Source organism: Salvelinus fontinalis, unplaced genomic scaffold (assembly GCF_029448725.1).
Source record: "Salvelinus fontinalis isolate EN_2023a unplaced genomic scaffold, ASM2944872v1 scaffold_0082, whole genome shotgun sequence".
Taxonomy (NCBI): Eukaryota; Metazoa; Chordata; class Actinopteri; order Salmoniformes; family Salmonidae; genus Salvelinus; species Salvelinus fontinalis.
In genome coordinates, this window is record NW_026600291.1 from 320,001 (window position 1) to 340,732 (window position 20,732).

Consider the following 20,732-nt stretch of genomic DNA (forward strand, 5'->3'; position numbering starts at 1 on the left):
TTCAACTGAAATGTGTCTTCCACATTGAAGCTCTCTGAATCAGAGAGATGCGTGGGGCTGCCTTATTCCACGTCCACATCATCTGTACCCAGGGAGATGTTATTGTAGGGGGTTAACTGTCTTGCTCAGGGACAGAATGTAACCAGGGAGATGGTGTTGTAGGGGTTAACTGTCTTGCTCAGGGACAGAATGTACCCAGGGAGATGTTGATGTAGGGGGTTAACTGTCTTGCTCAGAGACAGAATGTACCCAGGGAGATGTTGATGTAGGGGTTAACTGTCTTGCTCAGTGACAGAATGTACCCAGGGAGATGGTGTTGTAGGGGTTAACTGTCTTGCTCAGGGACAGAATGTACCCAGGGAGATGTTGATGTCAGGGGGTTAACTGTCTTGCTCAGGGACAGAATGTACCCAGGGAGATGGTGTTGTAGGGGATAACTGTCTTGCTCAGGGACAGAATGTACCCAGGGAGATGTTGATGTAGGGGGTTAACTGTCTTGCTCAGGGACAGAATGTACCCAGGGAGATGTTGATGTAGGGGTTAACTGTCTTGCTCAGTGACAGAATGTACCCAGGGAGATGTTGATGTCAGGGGGTTAACTGTCTTGCTCAGGGACAGAATGTACCCAGGGAGATGGTGTATGTAGGGGGTTAACTGTCTTGCTCAGAGACAGAATGTACCCAGGGAGATGTTGATGTCAGGGGTTAACTGTCTTGCTCAGGGACAGAATGTACCCAGGGACAGAATGTACCCAGGGAGATGTTGATGTCAGGGGGTTAACTGTCTTGCTCAGGGACAGAATGTACCCAGGGGGATGGTGTTGTAGGGGTTTAACTGTCTTGCTCAGGGACAGAATGTACCCAGGGAGATGTTGATGTAGGGGGTTAACTGTCTTGCCCAAGGACAGAATGTACCCAGGGGGATGGTGTTGTAGGGGTTAACTGTCTTGCTCAGGGACAGAATGTACCCAGGGAGATGGTGTTGTAGGGGGTTAACTGTCTTGCTCAGGGACAGAATGTACCCAGGGAGATGGTGTTGTAGGGGGTTAACTGTCTTGCTCAGGGACAGAATGTACCCAGGGAGATGGTGTTGTAGGGGGTTAACTGTCTTGCTCAGGGACAGAATGTACCCAGGGAGATGTTGATGTCAGGGGTTTAACTGTCTTGCTCAGGGACAGAATGTACCCAGGGAGATGGTGTTGTAGGGGTTAACTGTCTTGCTCAGGGACAGAATGTACCCAGGGAGATGTTGATGTAGGGGGTTAACTGTCTTGCTCAGGGACAGAATGTACCCAGGGAGATGTTGATGTAGGGGTTAACTGTCTTGCTCAGTGACAGAATGTACCCAGGGAGATGTTGATGTCAGGGGGTTAACTGTCTTGCTCAGGGACAGAATGTACCCAGGGAGATGGTGTATGTAGGGGGTTAACTGTCTTGCTCAGAGACAGAATGTACCCAGGGAGATGTTGATGTCAGGGGTTAACTGTCTTGCTCAGGGACAGAATGTACCCAGGGACAGAATGTACCCAGGGAGATGTTGATGTCAGGGGGTTAACTGTCTTGCTCAGGGACAGAATGTACCCAGGGGGATGGTGTTGTAGGGGTTTAACTGTCTTGCTCAGGGACAGAATGTACCCAGGGAGATGTTGATGTAGGGGGTTAACTGTCTTGCCCAAGGACAGAATGTACCCAGGGGGATGGTGTTGTAGGGGTTAACTGTCTTGCTCAGGGACAGAATGTACCCAGGGAGATGGTGTTGTAGGGGGTTAACTGTCTTGCTCAGGGACAGAATGTACCCAGGGAGATGGTGTTGTAGGGGGTTAACTGTCTTGCTCAGGGACAGAATGTACCCAGGGAGATGGTGTTGTAGGGGGTTAACTGTCTTGCTCAGGGACAGAATGTACCCAGGGAGATGGTGTTGTAGGGGGTTAACTGTCTTGCTCAGGGACAGAATGTACCCAGGGAGATGGTGTATGTAGGGGGTTAACTGTCTTGCTCAGGGACAGAATGTACCCAGGGGGATGTTGATGTCAGGGGGTTAACTGTCTTGCTCAGGGACAGAATGTACCCAGGGGGATGGTGTTGTAGGGGTTTAACTGTCTTGCTCAGGGACAGAATGTACCCAGGGAGATGTTGATGTAGGGGGTTAACTGTCTTGCCCAAGGACAGAATGTACCCAGGGGGATGGTGTTGTAGGGGTTAACTGTCTTGCTCAGGGACAGAATGTACCCAGGGAGATGGTGTTGTAGGGGGTTAACTGTCTTGCTCAGGGACAGAATGTACCCAGGGAGATGGTGTTGTAGGGGGTTAACTGTCTTGCTCAGGGACAGAATGTACCCAGGGAGATGGTGTTGTAGGGGGTTAACTGTCTTGCTCAGGGACAGAATGTACCCAGGGAGATGGTGTTGTAGGGGGTTAACTGTCTTGCTCAGGGACAGAATGTACCCAGGGAGATGGTGTTGTAGGGGGTTAACTGTCTTGCTCAGGGACAGAATGTACCCAGGGACAGAATGTACCCAGGGAGATGGTGTATGTACACGTGTCTCCAGGAGACAGCGACCTCCAGCACCAGTTCAGTCATGACCTCTCGATCGACCAGTCCATGCAGATTAGTATTCCTTCAAAGTGGTGACCCCCCAAAAATCTACAATATACAAAACTCAAAACTCAAAAAAAGTAGACCTGATTAAAAACTAAAGAGGTGAACTAACACACTGGCAGGCTGAGAGGCCTCCGGTCACAGACGGCCAATCAGCTGCTTTTATCTGTGGACTTAGTCAAGGCCTGACAGAGCACCTGGACCCGGTTGCTGCCTCTGGAGATTTAGTGTGGAAGTAGCAGAGTGTGTATGTGTGTGTGTGTGTGTGTGTGTGTGTGTGTGTGTGTGTGTGTGTGTGTGTGTGTGTGTGTGTGTGTGTGTGTGTGTGTGTGTGTGTGTATGTGTATGTGTATGTGTGTGTGTACCTCTCCTCCAGCTGACAGCAGGTTTGGGGGCTCCAGTGGTCTCGCAGGTGAACACAGCCGAGTTGCCGTCGGTAACAGTGAGATCAGAGGGGAGGAGGGAGAAGGAGGGGGTGACACCTAGGGAGAACAGAGGGCACGGATTAAAATTCATATTAAAATCAACACAGAAATACAGAAAGAAGAACAGTATAACTCACTAGTAACCACCAGCTGTGTGTGTGTGTGTGTGTGTGTGTGTGTGTGTGTGTGTGTGTGTGTGTGTGTGTGTGTGTGTGTGTGTGTGTGTGTGTGTGTGTGTGTGTGTGTGTGTGTGTGTGTGTGTGTGTGTGTGTGTGTGTGTAACTCACTAGTAACAACCAGTTTACTACATTACTACTGTACTGTCTACTAGAAGGGGGTTTTGGCACCATGAGACGAAACAACATCAAGACAATGTTTCTGATGTTTACACCATATAAAACACTTTATTACTGTGTGTGTGTGTGTGTGTGTGTGTGTGTGTGTGTGTGTGTGTGTGTGTGTGTGTGTGTGTGTGTGTGTGTGTGTGTGTGTGTGTGTGTGTGTGTGTGTGTGTGTGTGTGTGTGTAACTCACTAGTAACCACCAGCTGTGTGTGTGTCTGTGTCTCTCCGGCAGCGTTCCGAGCGAAACACTGGAACATTCCGGCATCTCCTGGTTGGACTCTCCGCACAGTCAGACCTGTTGCCGCGGTAACCTTGTAGCGAGGGTTGGCCAGCTTGGATACGGGCACTGCGTCTTTGTACCACTCTATACGGGCCGGAGGGACTCCTACACACACACACACACAAACACAGACACACACACACACACACACACACACACACACACACACACACACACACACACACACACACACACACACACAGACACGCACAGACACACACACACACACACACAAACGGTCTATTGTGTATAATATGTATGCCGGTGTGTATTGAAATAAGTGGATAATAGTACATAGAATATAGAGGTGGCAGGGCTACAGCAGGGTAAGGGTGGGGACAAGGGACACGCTGACTGAATTATCTTGCTGAAAAAAGCCAAGTAGATAATATTTAACTCTGACCTCCATGATTGACAGAGACAGAGTCATATAGTCATATATCAACAACCCAGCCCTATTCAGCCTTATAATGCTTTATACTGTTCATACAGCCCTATTCCACCTTATAATGCTTTATACTGTTCATACAGCCCTATTCAGCCTTATAATGCTTTATACTGTTCATACAGCCCTATTCAGCCTTATAATGCTTTATACTGTTCATACAGCCCTATTCAGCCTTATAATGCTTTATACTGTTCATACAGCCCTATTCCGCCTTATAATGCTTTATACTGTTCATACAGCCCTATTCAGCCTTATAATGCTTTATACTCTTCATACAGCCCTATTCAGCCTTATAATGCTTTATACTGTTCATACAGCCCTATTCAGCCTTATAATGCTTTATACTGTTCATACAGCCCTATTCCGCCTTATAATGCTTTATACTGTTCATACAGCCCTATTCCGCCTTATAATGCTTTATACTGTTCATACAGCCCTATTCAGCCTTATAATGCTTTATACTGTTCATACAGCCCTATTCAGCCTTATAATGCTTTATACTGTTCATACAGCCCTATTCCGCCTTATAATGCTTTATACTGTTCATACAGCCCTATTCAGCCTTATGATGCTTTATACTGTTCATACAGCCCTATTCCGCCTTATAATGCTTTATACTGTTCATACAGCCCTATTCAGCCTTATAATGCTTTATACTGTTCATACAGCCCTATTCAGCCTTATAATGCTTTATACTGTTCATACAGCCCTATTCAGCCTTATGATGCTTTATACTGTTCATACAGCCCTATTCCGCCTTATAATGATTTATACTGTTCATACAGCCCTATTCCGCCTTATAATGCTTTATACTGTTCATACAGCCCTATTCCGCCTTATAATGCTTTATACTGTTCATACAGCCCTATTCCGCCTTATAATGCTCTATACTGTTCATACAGCCCTATTCAGCCTTATAATGCTTTATACTGTTCATACAGCCCTATTCAGCCTTATAATGCTTTATACTGTTCATACAGCCCTATTCCGCCTTATAATGCTTTATACTGTTCATACAGCCCTATTCAGCCTTATAATGCTTTATACTCTTCATACAGCCCTATTCAGCCTTATAATGCTTTATACTGTTCATACAGCCCTATTCCACCTTATAATGCTTTATACTGTTCATACAGCCCTATTCAGCCTTATAATGCTTTATACTGTTCATACAGCCCTATTCCGCCTTATAATGCTTTATACTGTTCATACAGCCCTATTCCGCCTTATAATGCTTTATACTGTTCATACAGCCCTATTCAGCCTTATAATGCTTTATACTGTTCATACAGCCCTATTCAGCCTTATAATGCTAAATTATGATTAACTAGGAGCTAAGGGGCCAAACACAACCAGCACCGCTTGAGCTACCAGTTGAACCAGCAGATACAGTCATTAAAGACCAGCTGACTTGAGCTACCGGTTGAACCAGCAGATACAGTCATTAAAGACCAGCTGACTGAAGGACCAGTTGGGGGACCAGAACCACACCCAACCATGGTAGCCCTTTTTCCAGCAACTTTTCACCTGCCTTGAGAGGAGGGGCGAAGACCTCAAGCAGGGCCTACGACAATCTATCCTCACGAGCTCCTCACCAAGCGGAGCTCGTCAGTGAGAGCACAAGATTGGGTCTGCCAACACCAGGATGACAAAGGCTCGATGCAGCGGGGACTTCAACTCCACAGCAGGATCCCCAAGCAGTGATGAGGCCAGGCCCAGCAACAGGAGACCAGTCCAGCAGCATTAACGTCCATCTTCCAGCATTCCTGAGGAAGGAGCCAAAGATGCCTTCATACCAGCGGGGGGAGGAGATTGAAAACTACCTGCTGAGGTTTGAGTGAATGGCCAAGACGTGGCGGTGGTCGGAGATAGAGTGGGCCTGCAGGCTTGTCCCATTGCTCATGGGCAGGGCCTTAGAGGCTTACACAGCAATGGATGAGGGGTTGTCCAATGTCTACAAGGGCTTGAAGGAAGCGCTGCTGGTGAAGTGTGACGTCTCCCCGGAGACCAACCGTCAACGCTTCAGAGCTGCATCGATGCCATCGGGTGAGTCGCCGACAGAGACGTACCACCGCCTCAAGGGCCTCTACCGACGATGGGTTCGACTGGAGGAGAAGACACAGGACGAGTCCAAGGATGGGCTTATGGCGGCCAAGCATGCACTGCAGTACCTTAATGCACATAAAGGGGGCCCACCACGACCTGCAGCACCCGCTCCAAGGAGTTTCACAGACACAAGGGACATCAGAGATGCCAGAGATGGTGGAGGTAACTCTGGGGGGTATGTGTCTGGGAGGAGGGAGGTAAGGGATCATGCAGTTTGCTCTGATTGGAGGGGTCTGACCTGTTTTTACTGCCACCAGCAGGGGCACAAAGCTTCAATGTGTCCACTACATAAATCCAAGCTCTCAGGTTACTGTTATGTGCCCAGAGAGGGGGATGGTGTTCAGAATAGACAGAGTGGGGAAGGGTCAGTCTTGGTACCTGTAAAAGTGAATGGTAAAAGTCTTACTGCAGTTCCATGTCGTGGATCAGAAAATGTAATGTACCTGTTAATGACATTGATTACGGTCACCAGACACTGATCCAATGTGTCCACGGTGACCAGTTGCAGCAGCCCACAGCTGAGCTCACAGTTGAGATTCAGGGTCAGAAATACCTCCTCAAAGTTGGGGTAATGGAGAAGCTACCTTTTGAGATGATTTTGGGGAGGGGTGTGCCTGTACTCTCTAATCTGTTGGGAAGTGTGGGGGGTCAGCTATATGAGCAATCAGTTTGCCAGTCTGATGTTCATGTGTCATGCTCAGTTGTCACTCGTGCCCAGGCCAAAGCTGGTTTACAACCTCTGTCTGACTTGTGTAATAGTCTGTGCGAGGAGGGAACCAAAAGGCCAGAAAGTCCCGCTGCCAGCGGCGTCTTGAGAAGTATGTGGGGACCCCTGTACCTGATGTGTCTGGGTTAGCGGTGCAATGGAATATTCCACAAGATTTTGCTACACTGCAGAAGTCTGACGCAACCTTGAAAGGTTTGTTTGACACAGCCTTAGCTGGGGACAGCCAATCTTCATGTGGGGGGATTTACACAGTAGACAACCACATACTCTACCTTGGGTCAGAAGCAGATAGCAGGAAGATAGTGGTGCCATCTACATGTAGACCACTTGTTCTCAACCTTGCACATACAGTTCCATGGGCAGGCCATCTAGGGCAACATAAGACCTATCTTAGGCTCCTGTTTCCTTTGGCCCTCCATGTATACTGATGTACAAACATACTGCAAAACATGCCCCACATGCAAGAAAACCAGTGCTGTTCGTAGGTCTGACCGGGCTCCTCTATGTTCACTGCCAGTTATCTCTACCCCATTCAAGAGAATTGCAATGGACATTGTTGGACCCTTGCAGAAGAGTAGCGCAGGTTACGAGTATATACTGTGATCTGTGACTATGCCAACCGGTTCCCAGAAGCCTTCCCACTCCGTTCCATAACCACTCCAAAAATAATCAGTGCTCTTGTTCAGCTCTTCTCTCGTGTAGGAATCCCAGATGAAATCCTGATGGACCAAGGGACAAACTTCACTTCAAATGCTCAAGAACATGCTGAGGAAGTTTGTGGCCAACACTGGTAAAGACTGGGATAAGTGGTTATCCTTTCTGATTTCTGCTTTTTGCTTACAGGGAGGTGCCTCGGGCATCGACAGGTTTCTCACCATTCAAACTCCTCTATGGGTGGCCAGTTCTGGGAAGGTCCCCCAGTAGCTACCTCAGGACAGGGGAATGTCCAATAAGTCCTCCAGATGTGAGACAGGCTGGAACGGTACAGAGAGGAAGCTAGGGTAAACCTTTAGCAAGCCCAGAAGGCCAAGAAGAGAGGGTATGACCAGCACGCTCGCCACAGAGATTTTGAGCTAGGACAGAAAGTCCTGCTTCTCCTTCCCTCGTCTACTAACAAGCTCCTTGCGCAGTGGCAAGGGCCGTACCTAATCGGGAGGAAGATGGGCCCGGTGACCTACGAGGTGCTGCACCCGGACAAGGGTAAGGAGAAGCAAACCTACCATGTGAACCTTCTCAAGGCCTGGGAGGAGAGCGAGGTGTCCGTAGGTCTGACCGGGCTCCTCTATGTTCACTGCCAGTTATCTCTACCCCATTCAAGAGAATTGCAATGGACATTGTTGGACCCTTGCAGAAGAGTAGCGCAGGTTACGAGTATATACTCGAAGGGGAAGTCCTTTCTGGTCCTCAGAGTAGAAGACGAGGACGAGTCAGAGGGGGTCACAGAGGCATGGAAAGGGCAAGCAGAGGTCATACTGGCTCACCTGGATGATCTGAAGCAGCTGTTTGGCAAGTATCCAACCCTCTTAGGTCAGAGGTCAGGAAGAACCAAAGTCCTGGAACACGTCATCCGTTTGAAGCCTAACCAGAACCCTGTCCGCCAGCATCCTTACCGTGTGCCTGAGAGGCTGGTGGTAGCCCTCAAGGAAGAGCTCCACACCATGATAGAAATGGATGTTGTCGAGCCATCTTCAAGTGAATGGAGCAGCCACATCATCATTGTCCCAAAGAAGGATGTTTCTTTGCGCGTCTGCATGGACTTCCGGAAGGTGAATCGCCCAGTTTGATGCCTATCCCATGCCCCGCATCGACGACTTACTGGAGAGAATAGGTAGAGCTCATTACATCACCACATTGGATCTCTGCAAAGGGTACTGCCAGGTGCCCCTGGGTGAACAATCCAAGGCCTACACTGCCTTCCGGACGCCAATGGGCCTGTTCCAGTTCAAGGTTATGCTGTTTGGCCTTCATGGGGCTCCTGCAACTTTCCAGAGGCTGATGGACAAGGTCCTCCAGGACTGTGACGATTGCTGTGCTGCTTACTTGGACAACGTGGTGATCTACAGCCACTCCTGGTAGGAACACATACAGCATCTTAGCAGAGTCCTGGGGAAGAACCATGATGCAGGCCTCACGCTTAACCTCCTGAAGTGTGAGTGGGCGAAACAGGAGACAAAGTACCTGGGTTACCAGCTGGGTAAGGGTGAAGTTCGACAAAGTGGAGTCCATCAGGAACAGCCCTCAACCCAGAACCAAGACACAGGTGAAGTCCTTCCTAGGTCTGGCAGGGTGGTACCGGAGATTCATTCAGCAGTTTTCGACCATCGCTGTCCCTCTGACCAACCTCACTTCAAAGGTGGCCAGCAAACCTGTGAAGTGGACTGAGGAGAGTGAGGAAGCTTTCATGATGCTGAAAAAACAACTGTGCTCCTTCCCTGTATTCCAGAGCCCTGATTTTCAGAAGATGTTTCTCGTATAGGTGGACGCTTCGGCTGTGGGAATTGGAGCTGTTCTGGCCCAAGGGGAGCCAGGGGAGAGCTTACTGTGCTGTGCCTGAGTCGGAAGCTGTTGCCCAGGCAAACCAGGTATTCAACAATCGAGAAGGAGTGCCTGGCGGGCACCAGATAGCCTCCGTTACTACCTCCTTGGGAGGGAATTTGACCTGTACACGGACCACAGAGCCCTGACCTGGATCCAGACCATGAAGGACCGAAATTCTCCTGTGACCAGGTGGTATCTGGAGCTCCAGCCCTTCAGGTTCTGTGTCTGACACAAGGCAGGAAAAGAGAACGTCACGGCGGACTACCTAGTCTTACTGAGAGGACGAAGGTAAATGTGACGAGGACGTCACTGGCCGCGGGCAGCGCTTGGTACACTAACACACACTGAGCGCGCCTCCCTGCTCCGTTATCAGCTACGTTAACAATGTGGGTCGACACACACTTTAACTTCCCTTTCTTAGTACATCACACTTTATTCTTACTTCCCGTCAGTAACAGTTTATGGTATAAAGAATATAAAGACAAGTGTTTGTGTTTAATTTAAGCAACGTTTATTGCACTTGTCAAATGTTATGGATGAGCGCGTTGTGTGTTTAGTTCTGTTCCTCTCTCTCCATCTCTGTAGCTGTAAGGGTATGCTGGGATAAGGGGTCTGTAAGGGTATGCTGGGATAAGGTAGCTGTACGGGTATGCTGGGATAAGGTAGCCGTAAGGGTATGCTGGGATAAGGTAGCTGTACGGGTATGCTGGGATAAGGTAGCTGTAAGGGTATGCTGGGATAAGGGGTCTGTAAGGGTATGCTGGGATAAGGTAGCTGTACGGGTATGCTGGGATAAGGTAGCCGTAAGGGTATGCTGGGATAAGGTAACTGTAAGGGTATGCTGGGATAAGGTAGCTGTAAGGGTATGCTGGGATAAGGTAGCTGTAAGGGGTGCGTACTGGCGGCAGAGAAGTCAGGCGCAGGAGAGCAAAACTCTGGGTTTACAACGGAGCAGTTTAATAATAAAAACCACCGGAATCAGAACAATCAATCAACGGGTATTAAACCCGTCGCACAATAAACAATTCCGGACAAGGACATACGGGGGAACAGAGGGTTAAATACACAACATGTAATGATGGAATTGAAACCAGGTGTGTGGAAAGACAAGACAAAACAAATGGAAAATGAAAAGAGGATTGATGATGGCTAGAAGACCGGCAACGCCGATCGCCGAACGCCTCCCGAACAAGGAGAGGAACCAACTTCGGCGGAAGTCATGACAGTAGCTTCCGGGTCTGCTGGGATAAGGACCAGAGCTGCGGTAATCGGGCTGGCTTTGTAGTGCCTGTCTCGTATGGTTGGTTCGTGTGAATGGGCATATTGGAAGACTCCATGTTAGTAGGGATGGGATTTTGTATGGAACCCCAGGAAACAGATGCAGTGTTTGGTGGGGCTCGTAGCTCATTGAAATCGCCACGCACACACACACACACACACACACACACACACACACACACACACACACACACACACACACACACACACACACACACACACACACACACACACACACACACACACACACACTGTGACTCCTTACCCTTGGCCTGACAGTGTAAGTCGACGTTCCTGTCCACCGCTGCTACAGTCTTCAGTCTGGGTTCAGCAGTGAAGTATGGAGGCTCTGAAACACACACACACACACAGCAAGAGAAAATAGTTTGTTAGAGCAATACTTCAATGTCATTACCAGTCAGAGAGAGAGCGAGAGAGAAAGAGGGAGAGAGAGAGAGAGAGAGACAGAGAGAGACAGAGAGAGAGAGAGACAGAGAGAGACAGAGAGAGACAGAGAGACAGAGAGAGAGAGAGGGAGAGAGAGAGAGAGACAGAGAGAGACAGAGAGAGAGAGACAGAGAGAGACAGAGAGACAGAGAGAGAGAGAGAGAGAGAGAGAGAGAGAGAGAGAGAGAGAGAGAGACAGAGAGAGAGAGAGAGAGAGACAGAGAGAGACAGAGAGAGACAGAGACAGAGAGATTTCTCTCCATGCTGTGTTCCTCTAGAAGACGGCAGCATCTCCAGCAGCTGAGAGTAGCAGCCACAACAGACCAGCGGGTCCAGTACAGTGTTCTGGTGTTGTTCATGTTGTTAATAGTTCTAGCGGGGGATTGGACTGAAGTATGACTCTTCACTCAGCTCCAAACACACTCAGCACACAGACAACGACGGCACACACACACACACTCCTCCTCCCGTGTATGTAGAGCCTGCTGTACCTTGTGGACAAGACAGCGAGAGAGAGAGACTTGGCATGACACTGATAAAAACAGAAACATTCATCTCCCTCAGAACAGAACAGCAGCACACGGTGGGTAGGTGGGGAGACAGGTTTGTGCTTAGAGTTTTAATACATGATGTCTCTCTCTCTCTCTCTCTGTGTCTCTGTGTGTGTCTCTCTCTCTCTCTCTCTCTCTCTCTCTCTCTCTCTCTCTCTCTCTCTCTCTCTCTGTGTCTCTGTGTGTGTCTCTCTCTCTCTCTCTCTCTCTCTCTCTCTCTCTCTCTCTCTCTCTCTCTCTGTGTCTCTCTCTGTGTCTCTGTGTGTCTCTGTGTGTCTCTGTGTGTCTCTGTGTGTCTCTCTCTCTCTCTCGCTCTCTCTCTCTCTCTCTCTCTCTCTCTGTCTCTCTGTCTCTCTGTCTCTCTGTCTCTCTCTTTTTTGTTTGTTTGTTTGTCTCTATGTGCTTTAGTAACACTTGATCATTGTTTGTTTGGAAGGGCAGATGTACATAAAACACACACCCTTTCCCAACCTGCCATCACACACACCATCTTAGACTACACCAGTTCTCTGGTCAAAAGATAGACAGAGAGACGGAGTATAAATATGCACTAGCATACTTCTGAGAGTCTCTCTCTCTCTCTCTCTGCAATCATGAAGCATCAAAAGCTATTGAGTAACACAGCAAAAAAAAGTTTATCTTCATCAATCACCCTGTGTGTTTACCATACCAACACACACAGAGGAGGCGTGGGCTGGTTGAGGTGTGTTATATGTGGAGGTGTGTGTTTATTGATTGTTGACTCTGGAAACCAACTCATTTCATCTGCGACTAAAAACATTTGTTCTGAGAAAGGAACCATGGTGAATGTGTTATAACAGAACGGAACCATGATGAATGTGTTATAACAGAACGGAACCATGATGAATGTGTTATAACAGAAAGGAACCATGGTGAATGTGTTATAACAGAAAGGAACCATGGTGAATGTGTTATAACAGAAAGGAACCATGATGACATGACAGAATGTGTTATAACAGAAAGGAACCAGGGTGAATGTGTTATAACAGAAAGGAACCATGGTGAATGTGTTATAACAGAAAGGAACCAGGGTGAATGTGTTATAACAGAAAGGAACCAGGGTGAATGTGTTATAACAGAAAGGAACCATGGTGAATGTGTTATAACAGAACGGAACCATGATGAATGTGTTATAACAGAACGGAACCATGGTGAATGTGTTATAACAGAAAGGAACCATGGTGAATGTGTTATAACAGAAAGGAACCAGGGTGAATGTGTTATAACAGAAAGGAACCATGGTGAATGTGTTATAACAGAAAGGAACCAGGGTGAATGTGTTATAACAGAAAGGAACCATGGTGAATGTGTTATAACAGAACGGAACCATGATGAATGTGTTATAACAGAAAGGAACCATGGTGAATGTGTTATAACAGAAAGGAACCAGGGTGAATGTGTTATAACAGAAAGGAACCATGGTGAATGTGTTATAACAGAAAGGAACCATGGTGAATGTGTTATAACAGAAAGGAACCATGGTGAATGTGTTATAACAGAAAGGAACCATGGTGAATGTGTTATAACAGAAAGGAACCATGATGAATGTGTTATAACAGAACGGAACCATGGTGAATGTGTTATAACAGAAAGGAACCAGGGTGAATGTGTTATAACAGAAAGGAACCATGGTGAATGTGTTATAACAGAAAGGAACCATGGTGAATGTGTTATAACAGAAAGGAACCATGGTGAATGTGTTATAACAGAAAGGAACCAGGGTGAATGTGTTATAACAGAAAGGAACCATGGTGAATGTGTTATAACAGAAAGGAACCATGGTGAATGTGTTATAACAGAAAGGAATAGTGTATGTAATATTATGTAATTAATAGTGTATGTAATAGTATATGTAATATTGTATGTAATATTGTATGTAATATTGTATGTAATATTTATGTAATATTGTATGTAATAGTATATGTAATATTGTATGTAATAGTATATGTAATATTGTATGTAATAGTATATGTAATATTGTATGTAATAGTATATGTAATAGTATATGTAATATTGTATGTAATATTGTATGTAATATTGTATGTAATAGTATATGTAATATTGTATCTAATATTGTATGTAATATTGTATGTAATATTGTATGTAATAGTATATGTAATATTGTATCTAATATTGTATGTAATATTGTATGTAATATTGTATGTAATATTGTATGTAATATTGTATGTGTAATATTGTATGTGTAATATTGTATCTAATATTGTATGTAATATTATATGTAATATTGTATGTAATAGTATATGTAATATTGTATGTGATAGTATATGTAATAGTGTATGTAATATTGTATGTAACAGTATATGTAATATTGTATGTAATATTGTATATGATATTGTATATAATGTCAGAAAGGACGTGTGGGTCCAACGACACCGCCTGGTATGGCGACCGCAAGGCACTACAGAGGGTACAGCGTACGGCCCAGTAGGGTACAGCGTACGGCCCAGTAGGGTACAGCGTACGGCGCTACAGAGGGTACAGCGTACGGCCCAGTAGGGTACAGCGTACGGCGCTACAGAGGGTACAGCGTACGGCCCAGTACAACACTGGGGCCATGCTTCCTGCATCCAGGACCTCTATAACCCTCTAACCCTAACTCTATACCAGGCGGTGTCGGAGGAAAGCTATACAAGTCTTCAAAGACTCCAGCCACCCGAGTCATAGACAGTTAGGTGTGTTTAGTACCCAGGACAGTGAGATGTGTTTAGTACCCAGTACAGTGAGGTGTGTTTAGTACCCAGTACAGTGAGATGTGTTTAGTACCCAGTACAGAGAGGTGTGTTCTACCCAGTACAGAGAGGTGTGTTTAGTACCCAGTACAGAGAGGTATGTTTAGTACCCAGTACAGTGAGGTGTGTTTAGTACCCAGGACAGTGAGATGTGTTTAGTACCCAGTACAGTGAGGTGTGTTTAGTACCCAGTACAGTGAGGTGTGTTTAGTACCCAGTACAGTGAGATGTGTTTAGTACCCAGTACAGTGAGATGTGTTTAGTACCCAGTACAGTGAGGTGTGTTTAGTACCCAGTACAGTGAGATGTGTTTAGTACCCAGTACAGTGAGGTGTGTTTAGTAACCAGTACAGTGAGATGTGTTTAGTACCCAGTACAGTGAGGTGTGTGTTTAGTACCCAGTACAGTGAGATGTGTTTAGTACCCAGTACAGTGAGGTGTGTTTAGTACCCAGTACAGTGAGATGTGTTTAGTACCCAGTACAGAGAGGTGTGTTCTACCCAGTACAGTGAGGTGTGTTTAGTACCCAGTACAGTGAGGTGTATTTAGTACCCAGTACAGTGAGGTGTGTTTAGTAACCAGTACAGTGAGGTGTGTTTAGTACCCAGTACAGTGAGGTGTGTTTAGTACCCAGTACAGTGAGATGTGTTTAGTACCCAGTACAGTGAGGTGTGTTCTACCCAGTACAGAGAGGTGTGTTCTACCCAGTACAGTGAGGTGTGTTTAGTACCCAGTACAGTGAGGTGTGTTTAGTACCCAGTACAGTGAGGTGTGTTTAGTACCCAGTACAGTGTTTAGTTCCCAGTACAGTGAGGTGTGTTTAGTACCCAGTACAGTGAGATGTGTTTAGTACCCAGTACAGTGAGATGTGTTTAGTACCCAGTACAGAGAGGTGTGTTCTACCCAGTACAGTGAGGTGTGTTTAGTACCCAGTACAGTGAGGTGTGTTTAGTTCCCAGTACAGTGAGGTGTGTTTAGTACCCAGTACAGTGAGGTGTGTTTAGTACCCAGTACAGTGAGGTGTGTTTAGTACCCAGTACAGTGAGATGTGTTTAGTACCCAGTACAGAGAGGTGTGTTCTACCCAGTACAGTGAGGTGTGTTTAGTACCCAGTACAGTGAGGTGTGTTTAGTAACCAGTACAGTGAGGTGTGTTTAGTACCCAGTACAGTGAGATGTGTTTAGTACCCAGTACAGAGAGGTGTGTTTAGTTCCCAGTACAGTGAGATGTGCTTAGTACCCAGTACAGTGAGGTGTGTTTAGTACCCAGTACAGTGAGATGTGTTTAGTACCCAGTACAGTGAGATGTGTTTAGTACCCAGTACAGTGTTTAGTTCCCAGTACAGAGAGGTGTGTTTAGTACCCAGTACAGTGAGGTGTGTTTAGTACCCAGTACAGTGAGGTGTGTTTAGTAACCAGTACAGTGAGGTGTGTTTAGTACCCAGTACAGTGAGATGTGTTTAGTACCCAGTACAGAGAGGTGTGTTTAGTTCCCAGTACAGTGAGATGTGTTTAGTACCCAGTACAGTGAGGTGTGTTTAGTACCCAGTACAGTGAGATGTGTTTAGTACCCAGTACAGTGTTTAGTTCCCAGTACAGTGAGGTGTGTTTAGTACCCAGTACAGTGAGATGTGTTTAGTACCCAGTACAGTGAGATGTGTTTAGTACCCAGTACAGTGTTTAGTACCCAGTACAGTGTTTAGTGCCCAGTACAGTGAGGTGTGTTTAGTACCCAGTACAGTGTTTAGTACCCAGTACAGTGAGATGTGTTTAGTACCCAGTACAGTGTTTAGTACCCAGTACAGTGAGATGTGTTTAGTACCCAGTACAGTGTTTAGTACCCAGTACAGTGAGGTGTGTTTAGTACCCAGTACAGTGAGGTGTGTTTAGTACCCAGTACAGTGAGATGTGTTGTACCCAGTACAGTGAGATGTGTTTAGTACCCAGTACAGTGAGGTGTGTTTAGTACCCAGTACAGTGAGGTGTGTTTAGTACCCAGTACAGTGAGGTGTGTTTAGTACCCAGGACAGTGAGATGTGTTTAGTACCCAGTACAGTGAGGTGTGTTTAGTACCCAGTACAGTGAGGTGTGTTTAGTACCCAGTACAGTGAGGTGTGTTTAGTACCCAGTACAGTGAGATGTGTTTAGTACCCAGTACAGTGAGGTGTGTTTAGTACCCAGTACAGTGAGGTGTGTTTAGTACCCAGTACAGTGAGGTGTGTGTTTAGTACCCAGTACAGTGAGATGTGTTTAGTACCCAGTACAGTGAGGTGTGTGTTTAGTACCCAGTACAGTGAGATGTGTTTAGTACCCAGTACAGTGAGGTGTGTTTAGTACCCAGTACAGTGAGATGTGTTTAGTACCCAGTACAGTGAGGTGTGTGTTTAGTACCCAGTACAGTGAGGTGTGTTCTACCCAGTACAGTGAGGTGTGTTTAGTACCCAGGACAGTGAGATGTGTTTAGTACCCAGTACAGTGAGGTGTGTTTAGTACCCAGTACAGTGAGGTGTGTTTAGTACCCAGTACAGTGAGGTGTGTTTAGTACCCAGTACAGTGAGGTGTGTTTAGTACCCAGTACAGTGAGGTGTGTGTTTAGTAACCAGTACAGTGAGGTGTGTTTAGTACCCAGTACAGTGAGATGTGTTTAGTACCCAGTACAGTGAGGTGTGTTTAGTACCCAGCACAGTGAGATGGGCCCGGGCCTCGGTGGGTCTGGTGGTGGAGTTAAGAAGCGACGCCTCACACACGTACACGCCCCCGTCTGAGAGGGAGGGGCTAGAGAGGGTCAGGCGACGCCCGAACATGCCCACTCCACTGGCCAGCCGACGCCCATTACGTTTCCACGACAACACCAGCCTCTCCACCGGCCTGGGGAGAAAACAACAAAATAACCAATCAATCTGTTAATAACTCATCTAGCCAATCAATTAACCACTTAACCAATCAATCAATCAATTTATCAATCTATTTAACAATCAATCAATCAATCAATTTATCAATCTATTTAACAATCAATCAATTTATCAATCTATTTAACAGTCAATCATTCAAATTATCAATCTATTTAACAATCAATCAATCAAATTATCAATCTATTTAACAACCAATCAATCAAATTATCAATCTATTTATCAACCAATCAATCAAATTATCAATCTATTTAACAACCAATCAATCAAATTATCAATCTATTTAACAACCAATCAATCAAATTATCAATCTATTTAACAACCAATCAATCAAATTATCAATCTATTTAACAACCAATCAATCAGTAAATCAATGAATGACAGTGGAACAGCTTCCAGTCTTCATAGAGGTTCATGTGGTCACACAACTACTACTGTACTACCGTGCTATATTACTACATTACTACTGTACTAATATACTACTATACTACTGTACTACATTACTACATTACTACTGTACTACATTACTACTGTACTACATTACTACTGTACTACATTACTACTGTACTACTGTACTACTGTACTACCATACTACTGTACCACATTACTACTTTACTACTATACTACTACACTACATTACTGCTGTACTACTATACTACTGTACCACATTACTACATTACCACAATACTACACTACAACATTATTACTGTACTACTATACTACTGTACTACATTACTACTGTACTACTGTACTACTGTACTACATTACTACTGTACTACTGTACTACTATACTACATTACTACTGTACTACATTACTACATTACTACTTTACCACTGTACTACATTACTAATGTACCACTGTACTACATTACTACCATACTACATTACTACATTACTACTATACTACATTACTACAGTACACTATACTACATGCCTGATGTACTACCTTACTACTGTACTACTGTACTACAATACTACTGTACTACATTACCAATGTACTACATTACTGCTGTACTAGATTACTACATTACTACATTACTACATTACTACTCTACTACTGTACTACATTACTACTGTACTACATTATTACATTACTGCTGTACTACATTACTACTGTACTACTGTACTACATTACCACTGTACTACTGTACTACATTACTACTGTACTACATTACTACTGTGCTACATTACTACTGTACTACAGTAGACTGTACTACATTCCCGATGTACTACATTACTACTGTACTACTGTACTACAATACTACATTACTACTGTACTACATTACCAATGTACTACATTACTGCTGTACTAGATTACTACATTACTACTGTACTACATTACTACATTACTACATTACTACTCTACTACATTACTACTGTACTACAGTACTACTGTACTACATTCCCGATGTACTACATTACTACATTACTACTGTACTACAATACTACATTACTACTGTACTACATTACCAATGCACTACATTACTGCTGTACTAGATTACTAGATTACTACATTACTACTGTACTACATTACTACATTACTACTGTACTACATTACCAATGTACTACATTACTGCTGTACTAGATTACTAGATTACTACATTACTACTGTACTACATTACTACATTACTACTCTACTACATTACTGCTGTACTACTCTACTACTGTACTACATTACTACATTACTACTGTACTGTCTACTAGAAGGGGGTTTTGGCACCATGAGACGAAACAACATCAAGACAATGTTTGATGTTTACACCATCTAAAACACTTTATTACTGTGTGTGTGTGTGTGTGTGTGTGTGTGTGCGTGCGTGCGTGCGTGTGTGCGTGCGTGCGTGTGTGTGCGTGTGTGCGTGTGAGTGTTAGACAGAGGTGCTGAGACAGAGTGGAAGACAGACTGTCTGCTCTAATCAACACTGTCTAAACTGGTTTTGGAGGGGAGAGAAAGAGAGAGAGAGAGAGGGGGGGAGGGGACAGATGATTGGAGGAGTGGCGGAGAAGGAGGATAGGAGGGGAGGGAGAGAGAGAGGGGGGGAGGGGGAAAAAGGGGGAGGGGGAGAGAGACAGATAGAGTGAGAGAGAGAGGGGAAGGAGGATAGGAGGGGAGGAAGGAAGGGAGAGAGGGGAAGGAAAGGAGGATAGGAGGGGAGAGGAAGGAGGACATGAGGAGAGGGGAGGGGAGGGAGGGAGAGAGAGGGGAGGGAGGGTAGGAGGGGAGGGGAGGGAGAGAGAGAGAGAGAGAGAGGGAAGGGGAAAGAGGGGGAGAGATTAGGAGCGCTAAAGAGAGAGGGATGTTAAAGGAGAGAGAGTTGAGGCCAACTTCTTCCTGTCATTTGAGGTTTAAAGCCTCACTGACAGGGGTGAGGCCAGGTCTGTGTGTGTGTGTGTGTGTGTGTGTGTGTGTGTGTGTGTGTGTGTGTGTGTGTGTGTGTGTGTGTGTGTGTGTGTGTGTGTGTGTGTTACCTGGCGTTAGCAATACACTCAAGTGTAGCTTCCCTCCCTGCCACGACAGACATATTCTTCGGACCAATCACAATCACCGGAGCCACGGGCTCAACCAGAGCATCAGGGTCTGAGAGAGAGAGAAAAAGGGAGGAGTGGGAGAGAAGGGGGGGAGAGGGAGAGAGAAAGGGGAGAGAGAGGAGGGAGAGTGAGAGAGTGAGAGAGAGTGAGAGAGAAAGAGAACGAAGGAGGGAGGGGAGAGAGAAAGAGGGGGGAGAGAGAGAGAAAGAGAAATTGGGGAGAGAGAGGGGAGATAATTTAAATGTTACTGGGTTTTCTTCAACACATATCTAAAAACGAATATCTCAATGAAGAGCGAGAGAGAGCGAGTGTGTGTGTGTGTGTGTGTGTGTGTGTGTGTGTGTGTGTGTGTGTGTGTGTGTGTGTGTGTGTGTGTGTGTGTGTGTGTGTGTGTGTGTGTGTGTGTGTGTGTGTGTGTGTGTGTGTGTGTGATTGATAGTTGACTAAGACAATAGAGGACAGTAGTGATTGATAGTTGACTAAGACAGTAGAGGACAGTAGTGATTGATAGTTGACTAAGACAGTAGAGGACAGTAGTGATTGATAGTTGACTAAGACAGTAGAGGACAGTAGTGATTGATAGTTGACTAAGACAGTAGAGGACAGTAGTGATTGATAGTTGACTAAGAGAGTAGAGGACAGTAGTGATTGATAGTTGACTAAGACAGTAGAGGACAGTAGTGATTGATAGTTGACTAAGACAGTAGAGGAACAGTAGTGATTGATAGTTGACTAAGACAGTAGAGGACAGTAGTGATTGATAGTTGACTAAGACAGTAGAGG

At 45.6% G+C, this 20,732-nt stretch overlaps 1 protein-coding gene across 1 annotated transcript in view; it reads right to left on the reverse strand.

The window, feature by feature from the left end:
- Positions 1 to 20,732, reverse strand: part of LOC129842969 (protein sidekick-1-like) — a 343,828-nt gene that overhangs the window by 180,552 nt on the left and 142,544 nt on the right. Inside the window, exons 3-7 of the mRNA XM_055911690.1 lie at positions 19,890 to 19,998; positions 17,189 to 17,379; positions 11,009 to 11,092; positions 3,557 to 3,751; positions 2,964 to 3,080 (exon numbers count right to left, since the gene is read on the reverse strand). Of these exons, the coding sequence (XP_055767665.1) occupies positions 2,964 to 3,080; positions 3,557 to 3,751; positions 11,009 to 11,092; positions 17,189 to 17,379; positions 19,890 to 19,998 (696 nt within the window). The remainder of the gene's footprint in view (positions 1 to 2,963; positions 3,081 to 3,556; positions 3,752 to 11,008; positions 11,093 to 17,188; positions 17,380 to 19,889; positions 19,999 to 20,732) is intronic.